The following is a 15,423-nucleotide window of genomic DNA, read 5'->3' as shown; positions in this document are numbered from 1 at the left end:
AGACGATGCATGCTTGCTATAATTTCAAGGTAGACTCTACAAAATGATAGATTTTTGGCAATGCAAAGAATAGAAAATAAAAAAAACAATTATCTGTCATTCATTTCGCTGCCGCTGGCATACAACATTGCACAATGCCTGTCGTAGCTTGCATGAAAATCGATATTTCAGAGATACAAAGTTGCTAACCATTCTTTAAAGAATGAAGTAAAACGTAGGACTTGGATTGATTTCTTGGAAAGATTTTTGCTTCTCCACAAAAGTAAGTAACAAAGGGATGTGGCTATCTACAAGAAAATAAGAGAATATGATTGGAAGCACTTAAAACTTGGCTTGCCTGACATTCTCTACTTGTTTCTTCACTTTGAGCCTTTGATTGATCTCACCCCTATCTGTATTATAGCATGTTTTCGAGATAGGTCAATCAATTTCTTCATCTTTCATCTCCAACAAATCGATGTTGTTCTACAAAAATCCTTTGTTTTCAAATCTTATGCTTAACCTAACTTGAGCCCAAATTCCAAAATAAAGACAAAGCTTTGACCGTAAAACATTCCGGCCAGACATTTTATGTATTATTTATGTGAAAAAAATGCGTAACCATTTAACTACTTTGCAATATAAGGCGAGACATTTCAGACGTAGAGCAGTCGTGACAACTAATTAGCGACGGTTCAATCATAACTTCAATTCATTCAGTTTCTGTCACTCGAAAGGTTTCATATTCGTGCAAACGCTGAATATTTACACTCCTGGCTGAACCCATCTTCAAACATCTTTCGGAGAATACATAACTTGAATTAGGTAGATTCAATTCTAGAAGCTACTTCTTTCTTACTGTCCGCCATGTATGCCGACGGGAATGCGACCGACTTTGTCGAGGAGCCAACAGGATCATCCGCGGCGGAAACGGATGATGAGAGACGAGGTCTCCACGCCCTGATCCTACCCCTGCTCTTGGTGGTCCTAATCATCACGACCAATGGCCTCAGCCTGGCTGCATTCGCTGTCGAGAAACGACTCCGCGGCTACAACAACTACTTCATCATAAACCTTACAATCTCGGACTTTCTCTTTGGATTCCTCCTAATCGTTACGGCCGTACACAGTTTACTAAGTCGCTCTCCGATCCCAAATAACATTGGGTGCAGGCTGTTCTACTTAATCTTCTTCGCCATCCAGAATGTGTCGAATCTGATTGTTATTGCAATCTGCATCGATAGACACCGAGCAACCTACGATCCCATCGGGCACTTCACCACCAGGAGCAAGCGAAAGGCCATCTACGCCAACACCGCCGTGTGGGTTGTTTCGTTCCTCTTCTGGTTCTCCTTTGCCACGATTCCCGATTTCGTCCTGGACTACAACAATGGTGAAAGTTGCTTCATATGGTATTACCTGAACCCGATCGCTCACATTGTACCCGTCTTTACCCGGTTCATCATACCTTTTGTGGTGATATTGATTCTCTACGTACGGATCTTCACCAAGATTATGAAGACATCCGGTAGGAAGCACATCGACAGGGAGTTTGGTGGTGACCTTAAACAGTCTTCAGGACAGGCCAAATCAGATGGTGATGGTGACAAGAAACAGGGCCCTCAGAGCACAGCTGAGTCTGTGAGTACTAGCCACTCGTATATATCTCTATGGTACTAGCATCATTCAAACATACATGTATATGATTATTTCTGGTTGAATTTCGATCAAGGAAAATATAAAATCATGCCATAAAACCACAGGAATGCATAATTTCGAGTCTTAGATCCCAGTTGCTTACGCAGAGGCCGCATAACGGGCGTTAAGGTGAAGGGGGGGGGGAGGTGGGTTTAGGCTGAGTCAGAAGTGGAGGCTGACCATGCAACCACTCCCTCCCCCCAACACCCTCACATTGAGATTGTGATTTCTATCTTACGTTTTGTACAGTATTGACAATGGTGTTTTAGGATTGGCCGAATGATGGGTGATTAAGCCCCCCACAACACGCCCGGGTACCCCGTTAACGATCTTCCTACTAATTGGTCCGCACAAGACTGCTATACTCGCCACGACTTACCCCCCCCCCCGCCCCACCTTATTGGCCATGGGGGGATGTTGCGTAGTCACCTTGGTTTTGCTATAAAATGTAGAAATTTGGAGCAAAACTCTTTTTGTTTGGTCATTTCTCCTGACCAAAAGTATCTTCATTTTGGAGCTAAACTATTTTGGTTTGTCTTTTTTTTTCAAAACCAACAGCCCCTCTTCAAAAGTCGTTCCCAGGCCCTCAATTTCAATCATTTGAAATTTCAACAATCATCCGTTTGAAGTTTCAATTTTCATTTGGCTCCGGTGTGTAGCCTGTTGGAGACTTGTTAAACAAGACATATTTAAGGGGCGGATCAAGGGGGGGGGCACAGGGGACACATGCCCCCCCCTTAAGAAGCAAAATAAAAATTTGATGTACAAATGCCATTAAAAGAGAGGTGTGCCCCCCACTTCTTAAACTCAAGGCCATTTTTTTTTGCTTGTCAGTATTTTTCGGGTACGAAATATCCTTTACTTGTTAAAAACGTTTATTTATTTATTAATTTTTTTTTTTTGGGGGGGCTTGTCAAAATCTTCCTCCAAAAAATTTGCCCCCCCCCCCTTTGGAAAACCCTGGATCCGCCCCCTGGAAATAATTAATAAAATAGACTTAACTACTTGTTTTGTTTACGCATAAAAGGTTTTCCGGGAGGAAATTCTATCGAATATGAATGTGGAAAATATTTTATTTTTCTTACTTCTTTTTTCTTTAATTAATTTGTGAACTTGCATGAATTAGATTTTTTTGCATTGGTATTTTGTATCATTTCTTGTTGAGGGTTTAAGTAACCTATTCGTTTAATTCTAAAGGCACATACCTAGCATATTGAGTATAAAAACGGGGCAAAATATTTTGTACAGGAAACGATTTCTGAATAGTATAGGGCCTAGTGACCTGTCAAAGCGAACGAGAACACTTACTTTTTAAAAGTTTGAATATGTATTTTGACAAATTTAAACTTAACATCCAAAAAATGATTATGTATTTTACCATTTACCCTTTCATTTTTCCTTGGTCATGGAATTATAATATTATAATCTTTTTTTGTCGGGGGGGGGGCAGGTTGCCGCAAGGTGCCGTCCTATTCTGGAAGATTATTAATTTCACTGTTTTAATCGTTTATTCATTTGTCTCTTGTGTTTTAGGGTGGTCAGAAGGTAGCCAAGCGTGAATCAGAATCGGAGGTTCGCAGCGCCACAAAGACACTCCTCTTCATCATCATCGCCTTCTTCATCACGTGGTGTCCAGTATCGATCGTATCCGTTATATATTCGATCGAACCGGCTCTCGTTCCCTCCAGCTGGATTCATTTGGTACCGGGGTGGCTGGTCTACGTGAATGGTCTACTCAATCCGATCTGTTACGTCGTCTCGCAACCGCTCTTTCGGAAAACCGTATTCGGTTTGATATGCCACCCGACCCGTTATTGCCGAGGTTAATGATCAGGCAAGGATCCAGGGGGCCCACGAAAAATATGCTTTTATTTAGAGGGATCTTTCATTCTTCGTTTTCTGATATTGCGTTTATCATGAAATCTCTCCTACCCTCATATTCTCGTGGGTCTATTTTTTTAATGTGGCTAATTTTATTTCAATGTAATAATAGTACCAACGTTCTATCATTTGGCTGTGTTTCTAAAGGAGGGAATCTTTTGGAATGAAATTTCAAACAATTAAATACAATAATTCATTCGAGATTATGTTCAATCAAATTACAATTTGAAATGAGACAAGTGGCATGGTGTTTGGTATACAGTCATAGCATTATATTTGTATAGTAAGAAAGCATAAACGCAAAGGAAAAACAAGAAAAAGAAGAAAAAACGCCGGGTGCGGCGTTAGCTAGGCATGGTGTGCCTTATTTGCACTTTTTAAAAATTGTGGAAAAAAAATCATTAGAGTACGTTTTAGCCATGTCCTCCCTTGCTTCTTCCCTTTGGAGGTGCGGGGATGGAGGAGGTTGTTCCCTACGGGATCTGCTTACGTCCCTCCTGTGACGTCAGCATGAAACTTTGAACGTTTCTGGAAATTTGTACGAAAAGAGGAGGAAGAAACAATACATTTACTGGCCCGTGCCCCCTTGTAATGTTAAAATGGCTTAAAACAGAAGTGTGCCCCTCGTTTGATAGTGAAGACCCCCTTTTTTTGCTTGTCAATTTTTCTTCTGGGACGAAATATATAATTTTTAGTTAAAAACTTTGTGTTTTGGGGGCTTGTCAAATTTTTCCTCGGGAAAATGTGCCCCCACCCCATTTGGGAAATTCCTGGATCCGCCCCTGAGTATACATTCACAGATCGTTTTTCTCTGATAATTCGAACTTTCAATATGTATAATACAAGATAGCCATTGTGGGAATTCAAATGTATGGACGATGTGGTGTGCTTAGGTAAGACCCCTCTCCCCTTCCCCCAGAAGAGGTTGACTGCTTATGTTTCATTATAATATTATGAAACTTTTGTAAGATGTGCATCTCATTATCATGGAATTCAGCTCCGATTCCCTGTAGTAGCTATTATGGATGCACTACACAACCATTTCATTTTGGAGGTGGCGGTAAATGCAGGCAAAGCGTGCCAACACTTACAGAGCGCGCGGAGCGCTCCCTATAGGGGTAGGTGCAGGGAGGGGGAGTTTCCCCATCCCGCGCGAAGCTTTGAGTGTTTCATAAATTAAAATGAAAAGGAGCCGTCTCTCTTATCTTTAGTACCTATATCAGCTCCAATTCAGTTGACTATATTGTGATTTTGAACATTGTTTTCATGAACCTTAATTTGTTTTCAAAAAGTGATTGTGAACGTACAAAAAAGGAATACAATGGAGAAAATTAAAATACATAACCTCGCGCGAAGCGCGGAAGCTAAAGCGTTTTATCAATTTTTTGCCATGAATAGGGTCCCGACTAAAGGGTTTTCTCAAAGATATATTGAATTCTTCCCTTGGAAAGATCAGATTTGATTACAAACAATTTAGCGAAAGTGCATAATTTATCTTTAACTCGCAAAACTGAGGAGAAGAAGTGTGTATATGCCGGGAGGAAGATATTCAGCCCCGCGCAGGGCAATGAAACGCTGAAATTTCAAAGGGCGGACGTTTCATCAATGCAGATATCTCTAATACTCCATCGGCTCTAATTCAAATGATTTTCTAAGATTATTGAACTTCTTTACGAAGAAATAGTGCGCAAAAGTTGAAACTTCTGTGATTTATTGAAATTAAATAAAAAAAGGATTCTAATTTCTTTGACTTATCCTGAAGTGCTTCATTTTGAATTATAAAGAAACTTCAGTGTCATTCAAAATTTCAAACTGAGGGCGCAAAACAGGGCAGGAGATGAATGTAAAGGGAAATGACATGAAGTTTAATAGAATTTGAAAAAAAAATATTGTACTTTTTTGTTTAATACGACACGAATTTTAGGAACCTGTTTGCCCCAAAATTATGGTTGTTTAGTAATGAGCTGAAAAGCAGGAGAAGTTGACTTTATAGAGGTGACGGCAGAAATTGATATAAAAAATTTACCCGCCCGGAGCCGACCCGATCAGAAGTTGCGCGATGAATAAAAAAAGATAACTTTCATATACTTTGGCCTAACCTTACTCTAATTGGGCTCTAATTCCATGCCCTATTACATTTGAACTTTAACTGGCAAGAAACACATATACCTGAGATGGAAAAACAGGGTTGGAGAAAGGGTGGGAAAACAATGGAGAACTACAATATTGTCATTTAACCGTGCGCAGCGCGAAAGCAAAATTCATATATAAATTTAGAGCAAGAGTGATGGAGTTTCTCTTTTAAGAAAAAAAAAGAATAAAAAGAAAATAACACAAAGCTACCTTTCTTCCCTTCCCTTTTCGTTTTCTCCTCTCTTTTTTTCCCTTCTTTTTTTCTTTTTGGGGACGTTTTTTGCTTTTTTTAGGGGGCGACCGCCCCCCCCTGGCTACGCGCCTGGCACTACATCTACCGTCTTGAGTGATGGATACATTGTACTTATCGCTCCGCACGCAGAAATATGGCGCAATATAAATAATGCGGATCATCGAGGGCCTGTGCCTTAGAATAGGTCACGTGGGTGACCGCCCCTCTTTTTTATAGTATTTTTTTAACACAGGGCTGAAAAGATGGGGAAAGGCAGAAGGAAGAAAAGGTAGTGTAAAAATAGATTATACCGTAGCTTTACATCGCACATTTAAACATGTATTATACACTATTAAAAAGGGAAGTGGTGTAGTTCGTCATAGATGCGAATTAATTCTGGGGTTTTACAATAGTCGATTCACATTTTCTTCACGAAAATTATGTATGAAATTGTACAGTGGCACATGCAAATTAGTAAATGTCTCTCTTAATACATGCATTATGTAAGCATTTGTCAATAAAACATAAACCACATGTACTTATAAGGATTGAAGTCAATAAATATAGGGACAACTTGATGGGTGAATGTTTAAAATACGTTAATCTCAACTACATGTTTATTCTTGAAAATAATGGGACAAATAAATGCAGGAGAAATTAAAACATGATGCGGCTTTTTTTATTATTATATACGCTGTGGTTGAAGATTGTTTGATTTTGTTTCTGTGGTTGCTATAGCTTTGTTTTTGTTTGGCATAAGTCGGCAAAATATAATTTGCAGTAATAAAAATTTCCAAAGGAACGGGGATTAATCCGCACGTTTGTGTGCCGCTGTTAGTACGCACGCGGAAAGACCTGATTACGCTCATCCCACGACCGCGCGACGTGTTGCTTACGCCGTTTTCCCGCTTCCTCCACGATTCAAAATACGCGTTTTCTGATCGCGAAGATCGGCATGAAAGTTTGAACATGTTCAAAATTTGAAACCGATCATGCCGATCTGAATAAAATGCCCGCTGTAACCCCGTATTCAACACAACGTTGATATTACGCTGCGGCTGCTCCCGATTTGGCGATTTCCTATACATCCCTGCCTCCGCCGATCTAACTAATGATCGGGATGGATCGAGGTTTCACATCGTGTTAGTGGAATGGTCCCTTTTTATTCATCACTATTTTGTTGGTGTTGGTTCCAAAAATAGTTGTAATCAAGCAAAACTTCTAAAATCAAGCACGACTTCTGCTCCGTAACACAAAGATTTGCGATGAATTGCAAATATGAAAGAACTTCACTGATTGACTCCTGGTCAGTATTTTAAACGGAGTGCGCATGCAACGATGATCTTGATAGGTCATTGGTATTCAGCGATTGATCGCAAACCTTTGTGTTACGGAGCCTTGATCATGAATTTAATCAGAAGCTTTTAGGTCTTTGGCCAGTACGTATTTCAGGGCCCCGTCTTACAATGAGTTATGTTTGATCTGATCAATCTCAAGTATTATGTAAAACCATCAAGGTCATATTTTTTTCTTCAGGAAATTTGCTCAATGTCCTTTGAAAACAAAGAGAAGCATACGGAACTGTCAAGAAAAAAAAACAGTTGAATGTATGTCCATACATCATTTCTAGGAAGTATTCTGAACATATGTATTTTAGATGTTGACATTGCTGGCTTTCCATAGTTGCGATTGATCGGATCAAGACAGGCCGGCCCCAGATATTCGTTTGATTTTTAAGGGGTGTATACGCGACTCTCTAATACTGTGTTTACACATGACTCGGCTCGAGTGTTGAATCCTCAAGCAGGGTCGAACGCTGCGAAGAGGGCATGCTGTGATCGCGTTTATACGTACATATAAAAAGGCGAGTTCAACACGGCTCGCGGATCTCGAACGGAAGAAGAATTATGACGTCGCAAATTAAAGGCGGGAAATTCACCGCCGGAATCGAATCTTGTCCGTGCGAACAACAACAATGCCAAAAGTGAAAGCGCGCGCAGTGACCTAGGTCAAGAGGGTTCGACACGGCTTTCTGTTTACACACAAAAAAATTGCCGAGTCTGACTCGGCTCGCGGGTTGAAACCTACGATTTTGGCGGAACAAAAAAGCCGTGTTCGACACGGCTCGCGGATCACAGTGATCGCGTTTACACAGCATAAAATTGCCGTGTTCGACACGGCTCGCGTGTCGAACCCCCGAGCCGTGTCCCTGTTACAAATGAGTCTATCATTGACGCTAGTCTATCTTATTGTTACGTCACAGTATAGCGACTGCAAGGCTTGCGCACGCGCACTGCAGGCGCTGCTGCAGCGTCTTGTCTGAGTCATGACGTAATAATACGGTACGTACGCACGAAGTGTGTAGAATAATGCGCATGCGCAAGAACTTCATTTCCACAGCTACAGCTACAGATAAAAACAGAGATGTATAAATTCCTATACTAAGAACACAAAACACTATAAGAAAACTATGTAATATTTCCAATTAGAGTCGCAGAAAAATAAATCAGGATTTTACCCAGGATTCAATTTGAAATTTCAAAGGAACAGAACTGGAAAGACATCTTTAATGGCTAGCGCATCCGTAGTCTGTCCTTTGGTCAAGCCAAACCGTACAACCTTCTTAAATACAAGAGAACGGTACGATGATCATTGATATTTTCGTAAATATTAATGAGTATATTATTAAAAGCATTCATTATGATATCGTAGTGTATTAAATGGTGGTGGTGGTGATGATGATGATGGTGGCGATTATGACAATGATGATGGTGATGATGGTGGTGATGATGATGATGATGGTGGTGGTGGCGATGATACCGATGATGATGCTGATTATGAGGGTGATCATGATACTGATGATGATAATGATACTGATGATGGTGATGATGACGATTATGATGATGATGATACTGATGATATTGATGATGATGATGATGATACTGATGATGATGATGGTGATGATACTGGTGATGATGATGATGATTATGATGGTGATGATGATACTGGTGATGAGGAGGAGGACAATAATGATGAGGAGGACTATGATTACCATGGGCGGAAATCCCAGGTGGGACGCGTCCCCCTACCAAAATTGTAGGGGGGAGGGGGACAAAATATAAAATGCAAATGTCCCCCGTACTAATTTCGTTTTTTATGATGGAGAAAAATTCATAATTCACAATCGAAATAATACATGTATTTTGGATTAAATGACCTTACATTTTAGGTGAAAACCCTTTTTTTAGGTCCCTCTACCTTTGGGGACAGATTTCCGCCCATGACGATTACAATGATAATGTTGACGACGACGATGATGATGATGATGATGATTATAACTAATGAAATCACAAATTGTAAAAAAAAATGTAAACACGGCTTCTCTAATGTTTGCAGAGTAATTGGTGAACCGGGAGCAGAATGGGCCCCCGAGTTGACCAATTACCAGACGGATTTTACCGCCAAAACAATCTTACTACGACACAAACGACCAACGTCAAGCAACAGGAAGAATAAGCCACACCCGAAACATGTTGCACATCTTCGGAGGTTGACAAATGAGGTATACAGAATGACACATCCCATCCCTCTTCATTTCAAATTGGCTATATAGGCGTTTATATTTCTAAGTTTATGCAGCCAGTTCGTAGTTCCTTTCTGCGCATGATCAAAAGATTCTACGCATGATCAGAAGAAGGTCATTTGTACTAAAGTGACATGTTGGTTTAAAATCTAATGAGATAAGCATCAACTTTGATGTCTTGATTATTCATATGTTCTTTTGGATCGTGGTTTCCATTTACATCCACAAAAACAACAATGCGTCCACGAACGACTGGTATTTCACAGTTTGCCAAGTACATTGTGCAACATGCTATGATATGCATTCAAAGTATATAGGAATGCAACAAATACAAAAATCTAGTCACCTGGTCTATTCAATTTATTCATCCTGCTATGTAAGGCAAGCTTACGTAATATCTTGCTTTGAAATCTGCTTATCATAATGAAAAAAAAATGAAAGGTCATTTGACCAAAAATGTCCATGAGTAACTACGAACTGGTCTATATTAATGCCGTCCAATAATAAAAAAAATCAAGTTAAGACTTTATTCCCGACTCAGCTGCATAAACAAGAGGTCCATTATAACCAATTATCAGAGTATACATCAAGAAAGGCATACACAGATAAAACTAGATTAAACAAAGAACATAAGTATAGAAAGTAACAAGATATAAAAAAATCACACTAAAAGGATACTAGAAATAATCTGTCAAGTCTATGTAATGTGTTTGTCTCTCTCTAACTTTATTTACTATTTTTCATTTAATAATTATCTATTCATTCATTTATTCATTCATATCATAATCATCATCAACATCATCATTACCACAATCATCATCATAACCATCCGATCATCACCCATCATCGTCACCATCATCACCATCTTCATCATCATTGTCATCATTGTCCAATACTTTCCTGTGGGGAATGGGCGTGAGGGTGGGCGTATATATGTCTCCAAAATGAATCATATTCATAGAGGTTACACGTACCCTTTATAACTGAAATTCGTTTATGCCTCAAACGCACGAGAAGGAGATACAAAGAAACCCCACCCCGGCCCCCATTCTCCCACCCCCACCCCCCCTCTTTCTCACCAACACACATCACTTACCGCATCGCCTTCCTGGTCGTTCTCCAGCCCGTCTGCACTGTCAAGACGATCATCAACCAGGTCGATCCTACGACGTCGAGATCATGCTGGATGCAGTCGTTGATGAAAGCCCAGTTTAAACTCCCGCCCACCACGCCCGATCGGACCACGAGATTTGGGTGTAACAAGAACAAGCACCTTGCCGCCTCAGGCATCGGTGAGCATTCCTTGAATAACCTCCTTTTTAACTTTGTTAACAGGCATGACAGGGGTCCATTGTAGAAAGAGTAGCGTTTAAACGCAATTCCCAAATCACACGCAATTCCCAAATGGGCGATGTTGATTGGTTAAAAATCAAGTTACGCATGATTTTTAGAGTTACGATTGATTGCAACTCTTTCTGTAACGGGCCCCTGATCACTATAACTTACGGCGGCAATAACTGGCTGGCTTCACAAGAATAGAAAAGCGCTTTCAATGGGTTATGTAATTAATGAGCCTGTTCAAGCCCGGGGAAACGTGGGGGGGGGGGCTGGGTGGGCTTTACCCCCACTCTTTTCCAAAACCGTGTATAAAAACGTAAAAATTACCATCTGATTATGATTTTTGCATGGTCAGCCACCCTAGTGGCTCATCCCCCCCCCCTTCAAAACCATTCCGCGGCCCCTGACGCATACATTATCTTTTGTTTTTGTCGTTATATACTTGACGCACCCGTAATAGAAATTCCCATAGAAAACAACATCCAACCCAAATTATTGAATGTTTCTTTTCCCAGAACCTTAATTGCTAGCAGTGACGAAATATTCTTTTAACATGCTAGTAATGAATAAACTCCAACATTTGGAGCCTAGCTGCTTTACACTACTTGTTGATAATGTTTGTCGAACCTTTGACAAGCTTTCAGGTTTTCAGAAACGTTTGCTAAAAAGGTATGCATAAAATTTGAATATGGTAGCCCGGAAGCACTTTTATTGTATTGAACTTATACTAACGGGAAGATACCGGCTATTGTTAATGGCGCAGTCGCATTTCTCCTATACGGCGGCCTTTTATGTCATTTTTTGTACCAGCTACATTTAGATATAAATGAACGAAACGGCTGTTTTCGACTCGCTGTAGGGGGAATGTGACTGCAGCATAATACCGCGGTCACATTCCCCCTACGTCGGCCGGACGGCGAGTCGAATATAGCCGTTTTGTACCACCTATGTCGCTGGTACAAAAATGATAAAACGGCTGTTTTCGATTCGCTGTATACTACGGCCGCCGTAGCAGAAATGTGATAGAGGTACATGTGTAAGCTATATACCGAAATGGCGTGTCATTTCACTGCCCGACAAAGCAACTTCGTGATTGAATTTTCGTGATCTTTATCGAATAAACATGCTGAACCAGGGCTTCATCTTGTTTTGTTATGTACTCGAAATCCTTTAATCAATGTGTGGGCATCCCACGTCGAAAGGCTTATCCCGAGGTAGAAAATCAGAAAGATATTATTATAGGAAAATCATTGAAAACTGTAATATAAAGTAATGGTCACTGAAAAAAATGCCCAATCTAAATGTACAAAAATAAGTTCAGCACAATCATTTAAATGAATTTAAATGAAACTATTTTCCATTGTGTGGCAGTGCCAACCCACGCGAAGAGCTCAGACAAGAAAGAGGAGCCCCTTCTACCAGCATGTGCAAAGGTATGGTCAATTTTCTTGGTTTAATTTTATTAGGTATTAATCCCTTTTCCCCATTTTGAATTTTCCTCCTTCTTTCGAAAGAAAGAGAAAAGTTAGGTTTTGTACTAAAGAAATATATGACAGATCTTCGTGACTTTCACAATGGCCGAATCGAATTTCATTTGTGCTATAGTTAACATTTTTGCTTATGTTGGCAAATATTTGATTGTCAATTGAAATGTGTTTTTTTCCCTATCATGCATCATAACCACCACCATCATAATCATCACCACCACCGCCATTATCATCATCATCACCACCATCATTGTCATCATCATCATCACCACCACCATCATCATCATCATCATCATCACCACCACCATCCTCATCATCATCGCTATTCTACTTCCCATTCTAATCTTCCTTTACTTACCTATAAATTATAATTACTTTCTCTTCTCAATCGTCTCTATCTTTGGAATCTAGAAAACAACTATGATGACGACTTCATCTCCGTTTCAATATGTCCCAAGAAAACGGAAAATAATCCCTAAAATCCTGGGTAAGTTCAGAGATCACGAATTCATCCCCTTCCTCTCATTTTTCTGCTCATCCCCCTTTTTCTCCTTTGTCTTCCTCCTCCTCCCCCTTCACCCAATCTTCCTCCCCCTCTCCTTCTTTCCCCCTCCTCTTCTTCCATATCGTTGTTGTCATTCCTTACATTGCCAGTGTAGGATCATAAAGATGATTATAATATACTCGATCGATACGAGCACTTTGCAACGCGCCATGGATAGAAAACTTCACTTCAATCATGCAAACATGCCTATAATCCTTAGTCAAATTATCCGTAGGCCTATAGTACATGTACTTATATCTTATAACATGCAATGATAAAACGCGGTATATTGTGGTATAAAATTGGTTTAATTTAAAAAATCGTTAAATTTGAAAATATAAGTTTCATATTGTTTCGTTCCAATAAATTGTTTTTGGTATCCTTTTCTATATTGAAAGATGAGAGTATTGGTATTCTTCGGCAACCCTTACCCGATAAGATCCCTCTCGGGAAACCACGCCGATGGAAGACATCGAAGAGACTGGTCGAGAGCGCGCCAGCTACGACGCTTCAGGTATGATATCATTTGGGAATCCAGGTATGAAATGGTTTTTAGAAGGAACATTATCATTGCTGAGTTAAGAGCATTTTTACGATATCATCCTTACCAAAGTCCTATTATTTCGTATATTTTTTTTTTTACAGATAATGCATCACAATGATTCGTTTGTCTTTTGAGGTTACCAGAATAAGCTCTGTGCATTATTTGTATATTCTTTTCCCATGGCTGAGTTGTTCCCTTCCCTTTATATGTTATTCTTTATTTCGACATTTTGAATATATTTTCACAGGTCTCCAATTTTGATGGTGGAGCGCCTCCAGACTACTCCAAGTCCATCACCGGACGCAAGCTATGCTGGTATCCGGCAATAGAGGGCGGAATCCTTCAATTACCCGGATACATGAGACATTTCTAGTCATACAACCAAGTGGTGGATTTAGGATGGGGTGCGAGGGATGCCCATCCCACCCCCCTTTTTTTTAGGAATCACCTATTGAACATTTACATTAACATAGACAAATTTAAGGGGGTAAAAATGTCATTTGCAACCCCTCTATTTTCAAATTTCCTCTTTGCAGTTAACACCCCCTTAATTTCAAAATCTTTGATCTGCCTCTAGTATAGGCATGAAAATAACATTTGAAGGAACATGATTCCTCGAGCTCACTTTCTTCTAGAGTTAGCAGGGGGCATTGCAGAGTTTCAAGGAATGAAATCTCTCCATTGTAGATTTGGATCTGTTTTAAAGACCAATCAAGGAGCGATGTATATTGAAGTAGGCATCGCTTCAATACGTACATACTGTATATCAGCAGTTGAGTGAAGTTAAATCAATCTTACATCTCAGTTAATTATGGGGACCTAATACATCCATTAATCATAATTTTTGATACATTTCATTAGTCAGTGAAAAGAGAATGATTAGCTGTAGGGAAGATAACAAATTCATCTTCAGAGATGAAAGCCATTCACTAGTTCAGTGAATATAAGAGAAAGTAAATGATGTATTAATTGAAACCACAAAGTGTTCAGATCATTGCCTTGAATTTTACTAACTACGAGGCTACGTGAAATTACACACAAACGAAAACAGCTTGGCTACCATGTTATTTTCTGTTATAAAAGAACCATTTTATTAATTTTCTCTTCTTTCAATGGTTCTTATTAAACAGAAAAACCAGAGAAATAAAGATTATTATTCCAATCATGAATAATACAATTTAGAACAAATTCTCATACTTGGTCTCCTCTTTCCCCGTCATCAAATATACCAAGGTCCCGTTTCACAAAACTTTTTTATCAATAACAAATTTGTTCTCCACCACTCAAATTGATGGATTTCGGTAGTTTATAACAGTACCATGTAACTTAACAGTGAGAAGAAGTTTCATGAAACGGGATCCTGAATTTACATACACGTATGCATCTCCATCATATTTCATAACATACAATTATTTTTCTCATGGCAACCCATATTGCTTGAGAACAATTAGAATGATATAAGTGTCTTCATATAAAAACAATAAATGAAAAAAGAATAAGTATCACAGCTAAATGTCTGTGTACAATATATTTGGAAAGTTCTTTGAGAAAAGAAATATCAACATTTCTTTCTTTACTCTTTTGACGTTTCTGCTAATGGTCTGTAACAAAGCAATCTTCTAGTGAACAATGTTTTACTTCAACTCTATTCAGGAAATCTATCTTAAAATCAAGATGGCAGCGAGTAACATACCAACAATGCTTCTAGTTGTCATTCAAGCCTTTCAATATGTTTCCCCTTGGTCTTTGGTCATATCGAATTTATAATCAAAGTTCAAATCACATATGGAAAGCTGAACAACAAAAATAATACAATTTATTTGCAACCCACGAATCAGTACTGTTTAAAAGGAAATTATTCAAGAATCAGGGCTACAATAAAGTTTTCTTCAAGAATTGTGTGTTGTCAAAGAAATTATTATGTCAAAATAATTATCAAAAATGATAATAAGCTTGCAAAATATATTGATCAGTCAAGAGTTTTAACAAGCAGGGGTCTGTTGC

General features: G+C 39.2%; 2 protein-coding genes across 2 annotated transcripts; both read left to right on the top strand.

The window, feature by feature from the left end:
- The first annotated feature begins 846 nt into the window (after positions 1-846).
- On the top strand, positions 847-3,504 carry LOC121419526 (beta-2 adrenergic receptor-like). The gene is made up of 2 exons (XM_041613981.1): positions 847-1,620; positions 3,211-3,504. Exons 1-2 carry the CDS (start codon positions 847-849, stop codon positions 3,502-3,504), a joined length of 1,068 nt encoding a protein of 355 aa, XP_041469915.1.
- A 4,972-nt stretch (positions 3,505-8,476) lies between these two features.
- On the top strand, positions 8,477-15,348 carry LOC121420091. The gene is made up of 7 exons (XM_041614624.1): positions 8,477-8,563; positions 9,320-9,485; positions 10,630-10,798; positions 12,216-12,277; positions 12,743-12,818; positions 13,274-13,389; positions 13,667-15,348. The coding sequence occupies exons 1-7, from the start codon at positions 8,493-8,495 to the stop codon at positions 13,790-13,792; spliced, it is 786 nt and encodes a 261-aa protein (XP_041470558.1). The 5' UTR covers positions 8,477-8,492; the 3' UTR covers positions 13,793-15,348.
- The last annotated feature ends 75 nt before the right edge of the window (positions 15,349-15,423 follow it).

The sequence above is a fragment of the Lytechinus variegatus genome, chromosome 8, assembly GCF_018143015.1.
Source record: "Lytechinus variegatus isolate NC3 chromosome 8, Lvar_3.0, whole genome shotgun sequence".
Classification (NCBI taxonomy): Eukaryota; Metazoa; Echinodermata; class Echinoidea; order Temnopleuroida; family Toxopneustidae; genus Lytechinus; species Lytechinus variegatus.
The sequence above is the reverse complement of the archived record's forward strand: the minus strand, read 5'-3'. Positions and strand labels throughout refer to the sequence as shown.